The 12,153-nt window shown below is 44.2% G+C and overlaps 1 protein-coding gene and 1 long non-coding RNA gene across 6 annotated transcripts in view; one reads left to right on the forward strand and one right to left on the reverse strand.

Annotated features, from left to right (window-relative positions):
* The window catches only part of TMEM108 (transmembrane protein 108), a 182,864-nt gene extending 171,981 nt beyond the window's left edge, over nucleotides 1–10,883 (forward strand). For all 4 annotated transcript variants that reach the window (XM_053359255.1, XM_053359257.1, XM_053359258.1 and 1 more), the window contains 2 exons: nucleotides 8,678–8,832; nucleotides 10,529–10,883. In XM_053359255.1, coding sequence (XP_053215230.1) covers nucleotides 8,678–8,832; nucleotides 10,529–10,651 — 278 coding nt within the window. In that variant the 3' untranslated portion in view covers nucleotides 10,652–10,883. The remainder of the gene's footprint in view (nucleotides 1–8,677; nucleotides 8,833–10,528) is intronic.
* LOC128398316 (uncharacterized) overlaps nucleotides 3,211–12,153 on the reverse strand; it is a 31,006-nt gene continuing 22,063 nt past the window's right edge. For both annotated transcript variants that reach the window (XR_008327086.1, XR_008327087.1), the window contains exon 3: nucleotides 3,211–3,277. This is a non-coding gene — a long non-coding RNA (uncharacterized LOC128398316). The remainder of the gene's footprint in view (nucleotides 3,278–12,153) is intronic.

The following is a 12,153-nucleotide window of genomic DNA, read 5'->3' on the forward strand; positions in this document are numbered from 1 at the left end:
AAAATATGTTCTTGCCAAAAGAGTGCAATTTCATATTCAGCATCGCAGCACAGCTGCAACTAGGCTCCAAGGCAGATCACCTGACAAATGGGTCATGTAAGTAGGGAGGTTGCTGCCACCTTCAGGACACAAGGCAAATAGAGTCAACCTTTTGTCTGACCAATTTGCAGGTTTATTGTTGCGCACATTTTTTATTTTTAAAGTCTACGTGGTAGCTACCAGTCAGCACGTTAATGGCACAGGAAGCAAAACATGACACAGTAAACTTCAGTTTATTTGACTGGCAGGCAGTACATCAAATACAGTACAGTACAGGATTATTGTGACAACCACAATGAAAAATAGACATATAGGTGCACAAGTGGTACACAGCTGTGCGACTGTGCAGTTAAGGAATTCTTAGACCCTGAACTTAATTATCGGAAGAAGGGCATTTAGATATCAATGTGTTAGTACTTTATGTACTTCAAACTGATAAGACAGCCCTGCTGTATCTGGGGACTTTCTTGCTCATTCTGCTGTGCAGGGCCCTCGACTGATTGATTGTTACATCCTCATGTTTATATCCCACCTCTCTTCCAGGGAGCTTCTTCCTCTTTCCATTTTTCCTTGACTATAACCCTATGAGGTAACAGTGTGCCTAAGACAATCCAGTGCAAGCGTTCCACCTTGCACAACATCACACCCTGTGGCATGTGGGCACGCCCAGGGCAGGCTGACATCACTCGTACATGCCCCACGGCTTGCACGCGACACAAGCATGCCCCACAACATGTGCACATGGCCACCAGGGAATTATGAAAGGGCCCAACCACCCCCTTGAAAATTTTGGTTTCCCTTCCTGGCCCCCGCTAGTTGGTGCGCCTGATTCACAGCTAAGCAAAGGTTTGAACTCAGGTCTCTCAGGTCCAACACTCTCAGCACTACACCACACTGACTTGTCTCAAATTCCTGCCCTGGTGATGCCAGTGGTTGCGATTCAAATGGAGTCCCTCATTGTTTTGATATTTTAAGACTGCAAGATAAAATTTCCTAGGAAACATGCCTGCCCAGATATGGAAAGTCAACATTTTACTGACTGGTAGCCTTAGAATTTCCATAGTTTGGTTGGATTTAGCATTTTGCCAGCTATCCAACTGGATCTCGCTCCTACAATAGTTTATCCAGGTGCCCCTGTTCATGTTCTGCTTCTTGTCCTGGTGCCTTTTTAAAAGCTCACACAATTGAGAATAATACCACATGGCCATTCTCTAATCAAATTAAAGGGTCGTGGCAGCCATATTTCCACTTGAAAAGAAATGTCGCTAATCTTCCCATCACAAGGAAGTGGCGGGGAGTGTGGGATTAACTGAACAGTGAAATTCTGTATCAGTATAAAGCATATAGAAATCAGGAAGGTGGAGATTTTTTGCACAGTGTTCAGCATAAGTCCCCATATCCATAAATGTAACCAAAGAATGGAGTTTCAGAAGAAGCATTTTCCAGGGTTAAAACAGCACAGGGGGAGGTACAACCATCCACAGGAATTCTCTCTTTTCAGAGCAAAATCTACAGAGTCCCAGCCAAATCATGAGAGCAGCCAAATTGTGAGAGACCACATCACGCAAAGCACATGTTCATCTCATTATTGTACGCTCAGGCCAGTTGGTTTGGCCAGCCAGAGAATGAAGTAGTTCCCAAAATCTGTGTGGTTTTGACCAATGCATTAGGAAATACAGAGAAACCCTGGAAAATGTGTCTTCTATTTAACTAATACTTACTGTACATGCTCAGCAGAGAAGTGCTAAGTGGCATTCAGTTCTTAAGATGAAAATGCATTTTCATCTTGTCACAATTCCAGGAGGTTTTATGTCCTTCTTGCTGCCTTGAGTCATTTGGGGAAGAGGGAGAATTTGTAACATGAAGTAGCAAAATGTTCAGCACAATCACTTTGAAAAACTTCTCCAAGATCTTGGAATCCAGACCTTTTAAGGAAAAAAGAAAAGAAACCTATTGCTGCAATTAAAGGCTGATGTGATGAAAAAGAGGAGGATGGGAAAGCTGTGACTTCAATTCATGACTGTGAATTAATTTAGCCATTACTGTTCATGTGAAATGGAGGCCAGCTTGGAGTGTGGAAGTATCAGTAGAATACCAAAGATGCATGTGGCGTGTTCCTTTGGATCCTGTTCTAGCTCATACAGTGGTACCTCTGGTTATGAACTTAATCCGTTCCGGAGGTTCGTTTGTAACCCGAAACCGCTTGTAACATGAGGCGTGCTTTCGGTAATGGAGCCTCCCGCTGCTGCCGGCATGCAACTTCCACTCGCATCCCAGGGCAAAGGTCACAACAGGAGCATCTACTTCCGGGTTAGCAGAGCTCGTAACCCGCAGCGTTCGCAAGGGGGACAGTATGTAACACGAGGTTCCACTGTATTTCACATCCTCAGAACACTTGAGAGTTCCTTCTGCTTTTATTATTATCAGCAATTGGTTAAGTTATGATTGGGTTTTGGATTCCTCACAACCACCAATGAAATTCAGGAGAAGCGTCTGGCCCTTCTTAGCATCTGAAGGATCAGCCTTGCCACTGAGATAGGTTGCAGGTGAAGATCACCATTACAGTACGGCTTTAGTATGGTGTCTTTGCATGGATTGCCTTCTATGCAACTCTGTGCTTGATCTATCCAACTCACTTTGCAAGCCTATTTATTTGGAGATAGATCCATTTTGCTCAATGGGGCTTACTCCCTAGTAAGTTTGCTTAGGATTATAACTTAGACACATGGCCCTGTTTATGTCTCTCCCCCCCCCCCAGCAAGACATGTTTAACCTTATTTGACGCTCACACTCACTTAGCGTGCATTTGCACTTTGGCTCACAGGTCAGCAGTGCTCCTTTTAAGTGGCGTATGCAGTTTAGATGTGCTTTGACACTGCAATGGAAGTCAGGCTGCCTCAAATTGAAGTGTATTGCCGCAGAACCTGAAAGCAGCTTTTACACTTAGCTAATTCTCCACACCACATTAGCGCTTCCTATAGGAGAGGTCTGCAGCAGCTGCTTTCATATCAGCCAGCATGATCCATATCAACGGAGGAAGTGTAAGTCAGCTACCTTGACATTCTGCAGATTGCTGTCCAACTTACCTGGCTGTCCTAGAAACGCTGATGTAGGAAGAGCCAGAGCCATCAAGCTAAGTGGATTCAGCTCTTCAGGAGTGAACCAATTCCTGGTATCTCTCCACTGATTTCTTGGGGACCACCAAGCCGAAGTCTTTCTCAGCCCTGTCACTTTAAATCTGTAATTGGAGAAGTCCAGAATTACATTCTTAGCCATGGTTCAAAGTATGTGGTCTGCCACTGAGCTGTGGTCTCTCCTGTGAAAGACTGGAGCCTATATTGGGAATTTCCATTAGTTTGAAACATCCAAGCCTGTAATATTATGCAGCTCTGTACCATTTACATTAAAATCACTTTCCATTTGGAAACCCTGTGTGGTAAATTACTAGTCATCTAACCCCAACTAACCAATATGCACCCCACACATGCAACTTTCATACTTTTAAGTTTGGGGTTCATGTTTACTGCCATTCCACTTGAGAATAAAAAACAAAGCAATCACTGTGGCTTAGATGCAACAGATCTGTCTTTCCAGCCCACCGGAGGCAAACTGGCAACATAATTTGACGAACATCAAACCTAACATTTTCCAAAGGTTTACGCAGAGATATAGCTGCAAAACCTTCATCCACCGTAACACAAGCCCTGTAATTAAGTATCTAAGCCATTCAGAATGGTCTGTCTAGGTGAAAGTACTTTCAGATGCCCTTCCCCCCTCCAAACGCTCCACCTCCGCCTAATATAGGGATTCTTTGAGAGCAGAAGAAGAAAGCACACAAATCATCTATACTAATAATGATCTGAATTCTCAGAGTACTGTTGCTTATGAACCCAAAACTGCACCATCTCCAAAAGACAAGCTATGGTTGTGTACTATTGGCACACAGTTTGAAGGGACCATGAGGGTCATTTAGTCCAACCCGGTGCAATGCATGGTAAGTGACTTGAGCAGATGGGTGTGACTTAACGCAGTGGTTTAGGAAGATGGGGACTGACCTCGGGCCAGTCATTCTCTCTCTCAGTATAACCTGCCCCACATGATGATTGCTAGAATAACATGGGGGAGGGGAGACCCATGTAAGCTGCCTTGATCTCCTTGGAGCAAAGGCAAGATGTAGTAAAAAGGGCATTTCCTAAGAACCCCAGGCTGTCATTCCAAATATTGTTGATCCTGACTCAACAGCAACTGCATAAATAAGCCCTGAAAGAAGATCAATTCCATGGGATGCATTCTTCTCTAAGTGGGCACTTACGTACCAAGTGCTTTTCATTGCCACCCTGGGACTTCTTGCCTACACATCTGTTTGTTTGCTTGGGGACTAAGATTTGTACAGTAGGAATTAAATGAATGGCACCGGATAAATGGAAGCAAAGAGCTCGTCTTAAGCATTGTGGTAGGCGTATAATAGCCTGCAATTTTGAATGTGACAGGAGTAATAACTATATTTCTATTAATTCAACAAAGAGATTTGTAGCAGACGCACACCTTTTCCTTTGAATAAAGCAGGAACTAAATCAACTGTTCTGATTAACAGCCTCCCCCCCCCCCCGTGCTCCCTGTTACTTTAAACAGAACTCTGACCCCCTACGCACTGGTAAAACGTCCGTAATTTATATGGTGAGGTGGGAAACGTTCATTTGAATCCCTGATGACCACTGGGGTTTAGTGGTTATTAGTCCCTGACTAAGACCTCGGAGCCCAGAATTCAAATCCCAACTCAGCTACAAAGTTCACGAGGTGGCCTTTGGCCAACTGTCACTTCTCAGCCTAGCCTACCTCAGAGGGTTGTTTGTGAGGATAAAATGGGGCTGGGGAGGCCCACGTATGCCGCAAGGTAGCTCCTTGAAAGAAAGGTGGGCTAAAAATGCCATGCATATATACAGAGAAACCTCCTAGCACATGTAGTCCAGCATCCTGTTCTCACAGTAGCCAACTAAATGCCTGTGGGAAGGTCACAAGCGGACCCTAGTGTGCAACGAGACTTATTTACAGTGGTTTTAGTTCTCAAACTATTCAAAGGGTCTTTGACCTACCAGCATTTGCTCCCCCACCCCCACCCCACCAGTCAGTATTTTTCATTTACAAATCTAAGATAAAAATTATGGCTCTTGGGTAGTTCTTGAATTGTTTTCCTTGGACAAGCTCCTAGAGAGAAAGGAATCTGCCTTTTTAGTCTGCCCATGTGACTAACAGCCTAGCTGTAGGATAATGCATAAAGAATAGATGTGTTTTATATGCTGTGGAACCCGCCCCTAAAGCTGTTTTTTTTTACCACATCTTTTCTTTGAAAGAGCAACTATGTGATATAATGGTTGGGCTAAGCCGAGCGGAGGGGGGGCAGTACTTGGGTTCAACTTTACCTTCAGCCTTGAAGCTCACTGAGAGATTTTCGGCCAGTCACTGTCTCTGAGCCTAACCTACTTCACTGGGCTGCTGAGAAGGTAAAAGGAGGTGGGAAAATCATGAATGCTCCTTTGAGCTTCTTGAAGGAAAGACAGAATATAAATGTAATTAAAAAGCTTTCATAATCACTATTTTAGATAATCGGTGTACAGAACAATGCACAGTTATGGTTCAAAAGTTTCCCTGGAGTAAGCACTTCTGTTTGAAGGCTCTCCTCCCAGAATTCAACCCATTATTTCCCAGGCTAATAGAGACCCTGCAATTTGGTTGCACAAGTGAGAAACTAGAGCTAACATAGGGGTCACCAACTTGGCACTTGTGGGTGCTCAGGTGCCCAGAGGCCATCACTGGCACCCACAGGATCCAACTGAAATTAGGCTTGTAAGAAGCATTCTCTTGCAGCCATTAAACATAGGGACACATCCACACCATACATTTAAAGCACATGGCTTTCCCCGCAAAGAACCCTGGGGGCTGTAGTTTGTTAATGGCGAAAGGAATTCTAGCTCTTCGAGGGATAAACTGCAGCTCCCAGGATTCTTTGCAGGGAAACCCTGTGCTTTAAAGGTAAAGGGACCCCTGACCATTAGGTCCAGTCATGGCCAACTCTGGGGTTGCACGCTCATCTCGCTTTATTGGCCGAGGGAGCCGGCGTACAGCTTCCAGGTCATGTGGCCAGCATGACTTAAGCCGCTTCTGGCGAACCAGAGCAGCGCATGGAAACGCCGGAGCAGTACCTATTTATCTACTTGCACTTTGACGTGCTTTCGAACCGCTAGATTGGCAGGAACAGGGACCGAGCAACGGGAGCTCACCCCGTCACGGGGAATTGAACTGCCAACCTTCTGATCAGCAAGTCCTGGACTCTGTGGTTTAACCCACAGCGCCACCCGCGTCCCAACCCTGTGCTTTACATGGGCATTAATTTGACTTTAAATGTATGGTGTGGGTGCGACATGCTGCAACATGTGTGTGGTGCCCACGACAGCTTCTCCTATTTGCATGTGTGCCTACAGGCCCACTGACTGTTACAACCAGTAACAAAGGAGAAGCTGACAGTGGTGTTTAAACTTCACTAGATGCAGAAATGTCTTGCCAGTGTCGCCCAACAGGAAGCAAGCCTCAAGACTTTTAGCAGCAATAGCTGCTTCCTGTGCCCGTGCTAGTACGCTAGCGTTGATTTATTTATCAAATTTCTGCCCAGCACTTCTTCCCAAAGGAGCCTTGGGCAGCAAACATATCTATAATAAACAATACAATGAAAAATAAAATAAAAACCTATTTGAAACATTTAAAAGCTGTCAACGCAACATCTAAAAACAGTGAAGCACAATCAAACATGCAACCAATCGTGTGTCTGACTTGGCCTGCCGAAACAGCAACATTATCACCAGGCGTTTCAAAGAATCCAATGATGGCACTTGCCTAGGGAGTTCCAAAGCACAGGTGCTGCCACACTAAAGGCATGACACCTGATGAACATCACAGGAAGACAGTAGGCAGGGCAGAGATTTAATATTGTGCAGCTAACATGCAGTTCCTACCCATATGATTTTCCACAGCTACGCAATGCAAAAGAGGATGACTAGCCTAGCGAAGTGATTATGACTGGCTTAGATGAAATTGCCCAGATTTTGAAGCTTTTTCAGTGGTAATAAGAAGATAAGGCATCTCTTGATCCAAATCAAAACAGATACGATTATGCCTGCACTCTCTCTCAGTATTTTGTGTTAAGGATGGAGCCTGCTGTGAGACCTGATTATAGTGGCCCTGCTGGTAATATTAACTCAAGGCTTAGCCTTGGCTGTTTGCTGTGTTATCCAGAGAATCGTAGATGCTTATGAAATTAGAATGGAACACGTGACCTCTGATGCTACTAAGGCTGAGAGCAGTATTTGGGCCAAGCATTACACAGCAGGTACATGAAGCAGCCCAACAGATTTCTAATGAAAAGCAGCTATGGAAAGGAATGGTGAGGAGGGAGGAGGGGCAGCTTAACCCTTTTCCTTCTGCCCATTCCCCACTTGCATCCCCCCTTCCCAGTTGCTTTTCCACCAGTGGGTGGGGAGAGTTACGTATTTTCTTCCCACAGCTGGAAAAACAGCTGCACTGAATTTCAAACGGAAAAATGGCTGGAGGAGGAAGGCTTTAAGTAATATTTTCTCTCCTTCCACCATTAAAGTTATAATATAAATTCTACATATTACACTGGTATTTCTCAAACTTGGGTCCCCAGCTGTTGTTGGACTACAATGCCCATCATCCCTAGCTAACATGATCAGGGATGATGGGAGTTGTAGTCCAACAACAGCTGGGGACCCAAATTTGAAAAACACTTCTACTCTGTTTTTGAGTGTATTTCCTGGAAACAAGCTGGAACAAGAGCAGTACACACTGGTCCCTTTGGACTATAGGAACAGTGCTGAGCATTGTCAGCAGTTTGCTTCATTACAAACAACACACCTTGGATAAATACTCCACTGTATGTTTCCAAAGCCACTGATTCAAAAGGCAGGAAGGGAACAAGCAATTGTGTGTTTTGGTCTGGCCCATCCAGTCCAGCATCCTCTTCTCCCAGTGGCCAACCAGATGCCTATGGGAAGCCCAAAAGGAGGACCTGAGCACAACAGCAGTCTTCTCACCTGTGTACTCCGTAACTGGCATTCAGAAGCATACTGCCTCCAACAGGGGAGGTAGAATATAGCCTTGTCTTCCATGAATCTGCCTCTTCTAAAGCCATCCAAGTTGGTGCCTAACTACCTGTTCTGGGATGGAATTCCACTAAGTGCTGCATGAAGAAGCACCTCATTTTTTTCTGTCCTGGATCAGAGAACTGTGCTTTTGTCCTTCCTGTGAGCTTCCCAAAGGCATCTAGTTGGGTCACTGTGAGAAGCAGGGTGTGGTGGCCTAGATTGCTCTGACTTCTTATATTCTTACATCTCTTTGATTCAGAACGTGAAAACATTAGGTGGTCTTGCGTGGTGTTCTTAATTCATCAAATGTTGCATCTTCCAGTGGTACATGAATCACAATGTGAACTTTTCATAGATCTGTGCATGCAACCCACAGACAGTGGGGGGTAATCTATTACAATATACAGTCTATTACGCAAGCCACCGCCAACTAATTTCCCATTGTTGCACAAGCACACTCTCAAACATGTTTGTGTTCACAGCTGTCCTGCTCACCATCTGCTGCATGCGGAGAAAGAAGAAGACATCAAACCCAGAAACCAACCTGAGCTATTGGAACAATGCTATCACTATGGACTACTTCAACAGGCATGCTGTAGAATTACCCAGAGAGATACAGTCCCTTGAAACCTCAGAGGTAAGATCTGAACTCTGCTGGCAGTGAACCTCCTAGGTAGTTCATATCAACAAGCGGATTTTAGCCACTCTGCTTGGCTCTCACATAGCGCTGTGAACTCACAGGGCCCTAATGATACGAGAGGTAACTGGGAGAACTTTCCCTTTTAAGCAGTCCTGAGACGCACATGGACCCCCTCTTTGCAAACATGCCTTCTTGGCTTCCTATTTCTGTTGATGCCCCTCCTGTTACCAGCATATAGACTCCTTCTGGACCAAGACAGGGTGGCCTTGTGTCCTACTTTACAGAGGAGAGTACTCGACTCAAAGAGCTGTCCAGTCCAGATCCTTTTAAGAGTAAAGAACAAATGGAGACCAGGGGCCTTGAAGTGACCCATCTGTAGCACTGGACAACAGTCTGAGCTGGTACACCTGGTCACATCTTTCTCCCTATATTGAGAAGAATTGTATTTCTATTCAAATGATAGTAATTGCTTCTAAATTTGCATCTCACTCAGTCATTCATTCATTCAATTTGTACGCCACTTTTCCACAAGAAAAATATATATGCTCAAAGCGGCATGCTACAAAGAAACAGGTGTGCATCTCAAGCAAATGCCACAAAAAATTAAATAATGGCAGAGTAAAACAATGGCAAATATAATAGCATACCAGAAAAACACATTTCAATGCTACCCATATAACAGTATTACTTAAACAACACTCAGCATCCAATAGCAAAAACAAGGGAGTTCTCTGTCCCAATTCCGTTAGCCATCTCAATTTACCCAGTTTCATTCTTATCTTCTCCACACTGTCCAAACCACCTTCTCTGTCAGATTTTCCCCACAGCCCCATCTCTCTTTATACAGGGATGGAGAACCCGTGGTCCTCAAGTTGTTGTTAGAGCACCACAGGTTCCCAATCCTTGCTCTATATATCTGTCCCCTCCCTCCTCTTTTCTTTTGGTTTCCAGTTTCTCCACACTTCCCTCAGGTTGTTTCTCAGTTGATAACCTGCTCGGTCTTTTTTTGTTTGTTTCAGCCACTATCCTGCCATTAAGCTTTCCTGCCTCCTTCCCACCAGGCTTCCCTACCCAGCCCCTGCTATCCCAATCTCTATGTGAGAGTTTCCACACTTTCTTCCTAGAAGCTGGGCTATTTATGAACAATTTGCTGTTGAGAGATTTTTCAGCTGCTAGAATGTTCACGAAAAGGACATGACATGAAAGTCAGCAGTCACAGTTGATTCCATCACCTAGCATGGACGATCCACCTAACCAATTGTACAATTCCACATTTTTCAAATGAACAAAGCTGGAATGGGGAACCTGTAGCACACCAGATCTTTTTTGTACTACAACTCCCATCATCCCTGACCTTTGGCCAAGTTCCATGGGCTAATGTAAGCTGGAGAACTGCAACATCTGGAAAGTCACAGGCCTCCAATTCTTAGTATAAAGGAACCACCTTTCTCTAAGGGGACACTGACGTTTCTGTCTCACCCTACTGCTTTTAGCTCAGACCAGTGAATTCTAAGTATTACATTTTTTAAAGCTTTGCTTTGGCCATACTGAACCATTGGTTGACTGGATACTGGATATTTTTCAAGACTTTGTCCTGCCAGTGCAAATTCTACCATGTTGACTGTCCCTTATTGTATTTCTGAAGCTTAATATTTTCTTCCCTTTCTCTCCCCTGACCCCTTTTCCCCTGTAGGACCACCTGTCTGAGCCGCGCTCCCCAGCTAATGGTGATTACAGGGACACCGGCATGGTCCTTGTTAACCCTTTCTGTCAAGAAACGCTATTTGCAGGACATGAGCAAGTGTCCGAAATATGACTTGTACCTGCAGTCCAATCTCCACTGTCTCCAAAATCTATATATAAATCTATATATATATATATAAATATATATATTATAAATATAACCTTTGTGTAACCTTGAATTATGAGCAACCTTTTGAGCTTCCCCCCACCCCACAAGAATTATCGACCTCTTTTTTATAAGTGTGATTAAAAACTTTACAGACCAAACTCCAGCTTTATAAAATAAAAGTGATTTCTAAGCAAAAACGCCTGCTGAACCAGTTCCTTTTGTCGCCTTTGCTAGATGCTTTTAATTTGTACTCCACTTGCATGTAACCAAGCGAGGGGGGTTTTTTTTAGCACATCATTCTCTGTTCCCTTCTCTCCTCCCTTTCACAAGATTGAGCAAGCGCAGGAGCCTTTGCTGATATACTAGGCTATAGCCTGGCATTCTTTTGGGTTGAGCCATGGAACAAAAAAGACAGCTATCCCTCTTCCACAAAAACATTGTGCTGTGACTAAACTGCGTGCTGACAGAGCATTCTCTGAGCATTAAGGGATTGGGCTGACAAGCCAGGCAAGACTCTACGCTCTGCCATATAGGCAAATAGGCAGCCAGGCTCAGAGAATATTTGTGGCATTCCACTTGGTGAGCCTCTAACAGTGTGGCTCGATGGAATTGTTATGCCAGCCTTCCCAACAGCTTCCAAAATCCAATTTTTATTTGGCTCTGATTCTAAATCAGCTTTTAGTTACATCTTGCTTGACGTTTTGTGTTGTTACAGATTTTAAGCTAATTTTATCATGTTCTTTAGAGTGGATTAGGGGACATATACCCTTCCTGCCAGTCCCAAACACTGCTAAGCAACTTGCTTTCTTTTGAGCACTCTGGTCTGCAAAACTAAGAGGGTTCAGGACTCATCAAGCGAGGTTGTTCCTGTACTATTTATAATTTTTATTTACAAAGGCTACACTTTCAGTTTTCATTGTATCTGATCTTACAACAACCAAATGAGGGAGATTGTTATTCCCATTTTAGAGATGTGGAGCTAAGGCCTAGAGATAGTGAGGCATCCATAAAATAAGACCAGGGCTGAATTTGGAGCCTAGTCCAACTCCTGCCTGTTTCCTTCATCACACATGATCAATGTATCTCTGTGGGTGGGAATGTATTTTGTACCTCTGTCACCAGCAAAAATATGAAGGAACCCCAAAATAAGTGACAAGAGACTTAATGAAGAATTGGCCAGTTTTCACTTACTTATTGCTTTCTTATCACTGTGAAAGTGTTAGGCTGGTGGGTCGCCCCTGTCAATCATAGAAACAATAGCAACACACACACACACAACGTGGCAGCAGGCCAGTTTGCTTCAAGCTTCTACTCTACTTTTCAAAAATGATCATTCATGTGTCAACAGCCAGGAGGCCTTTTGATGCTCAGGATCAGATGGGACGGTACAAGCAGTGCTGCTTGCTTAAATTCAGCTAGAGCTGCTCCTGGCATATAAGAGGCATCTCTGTGAGCTGGACTCATGC

This window comes from Podarcis raffonei, chromosome 12, assembly GCF_027172205.1.
Source record: "Podarcis raffonei isolate rPodRaf1 chromosome 12, rPodRaf1.pri, whole genome shotgun sequence".
Lineage (NCBI taxonomy): Eukaryota > Metazoa > Chordata > Lepidosauria > Squamata > Lacertidae > Podarcis > Podarcis raffonei.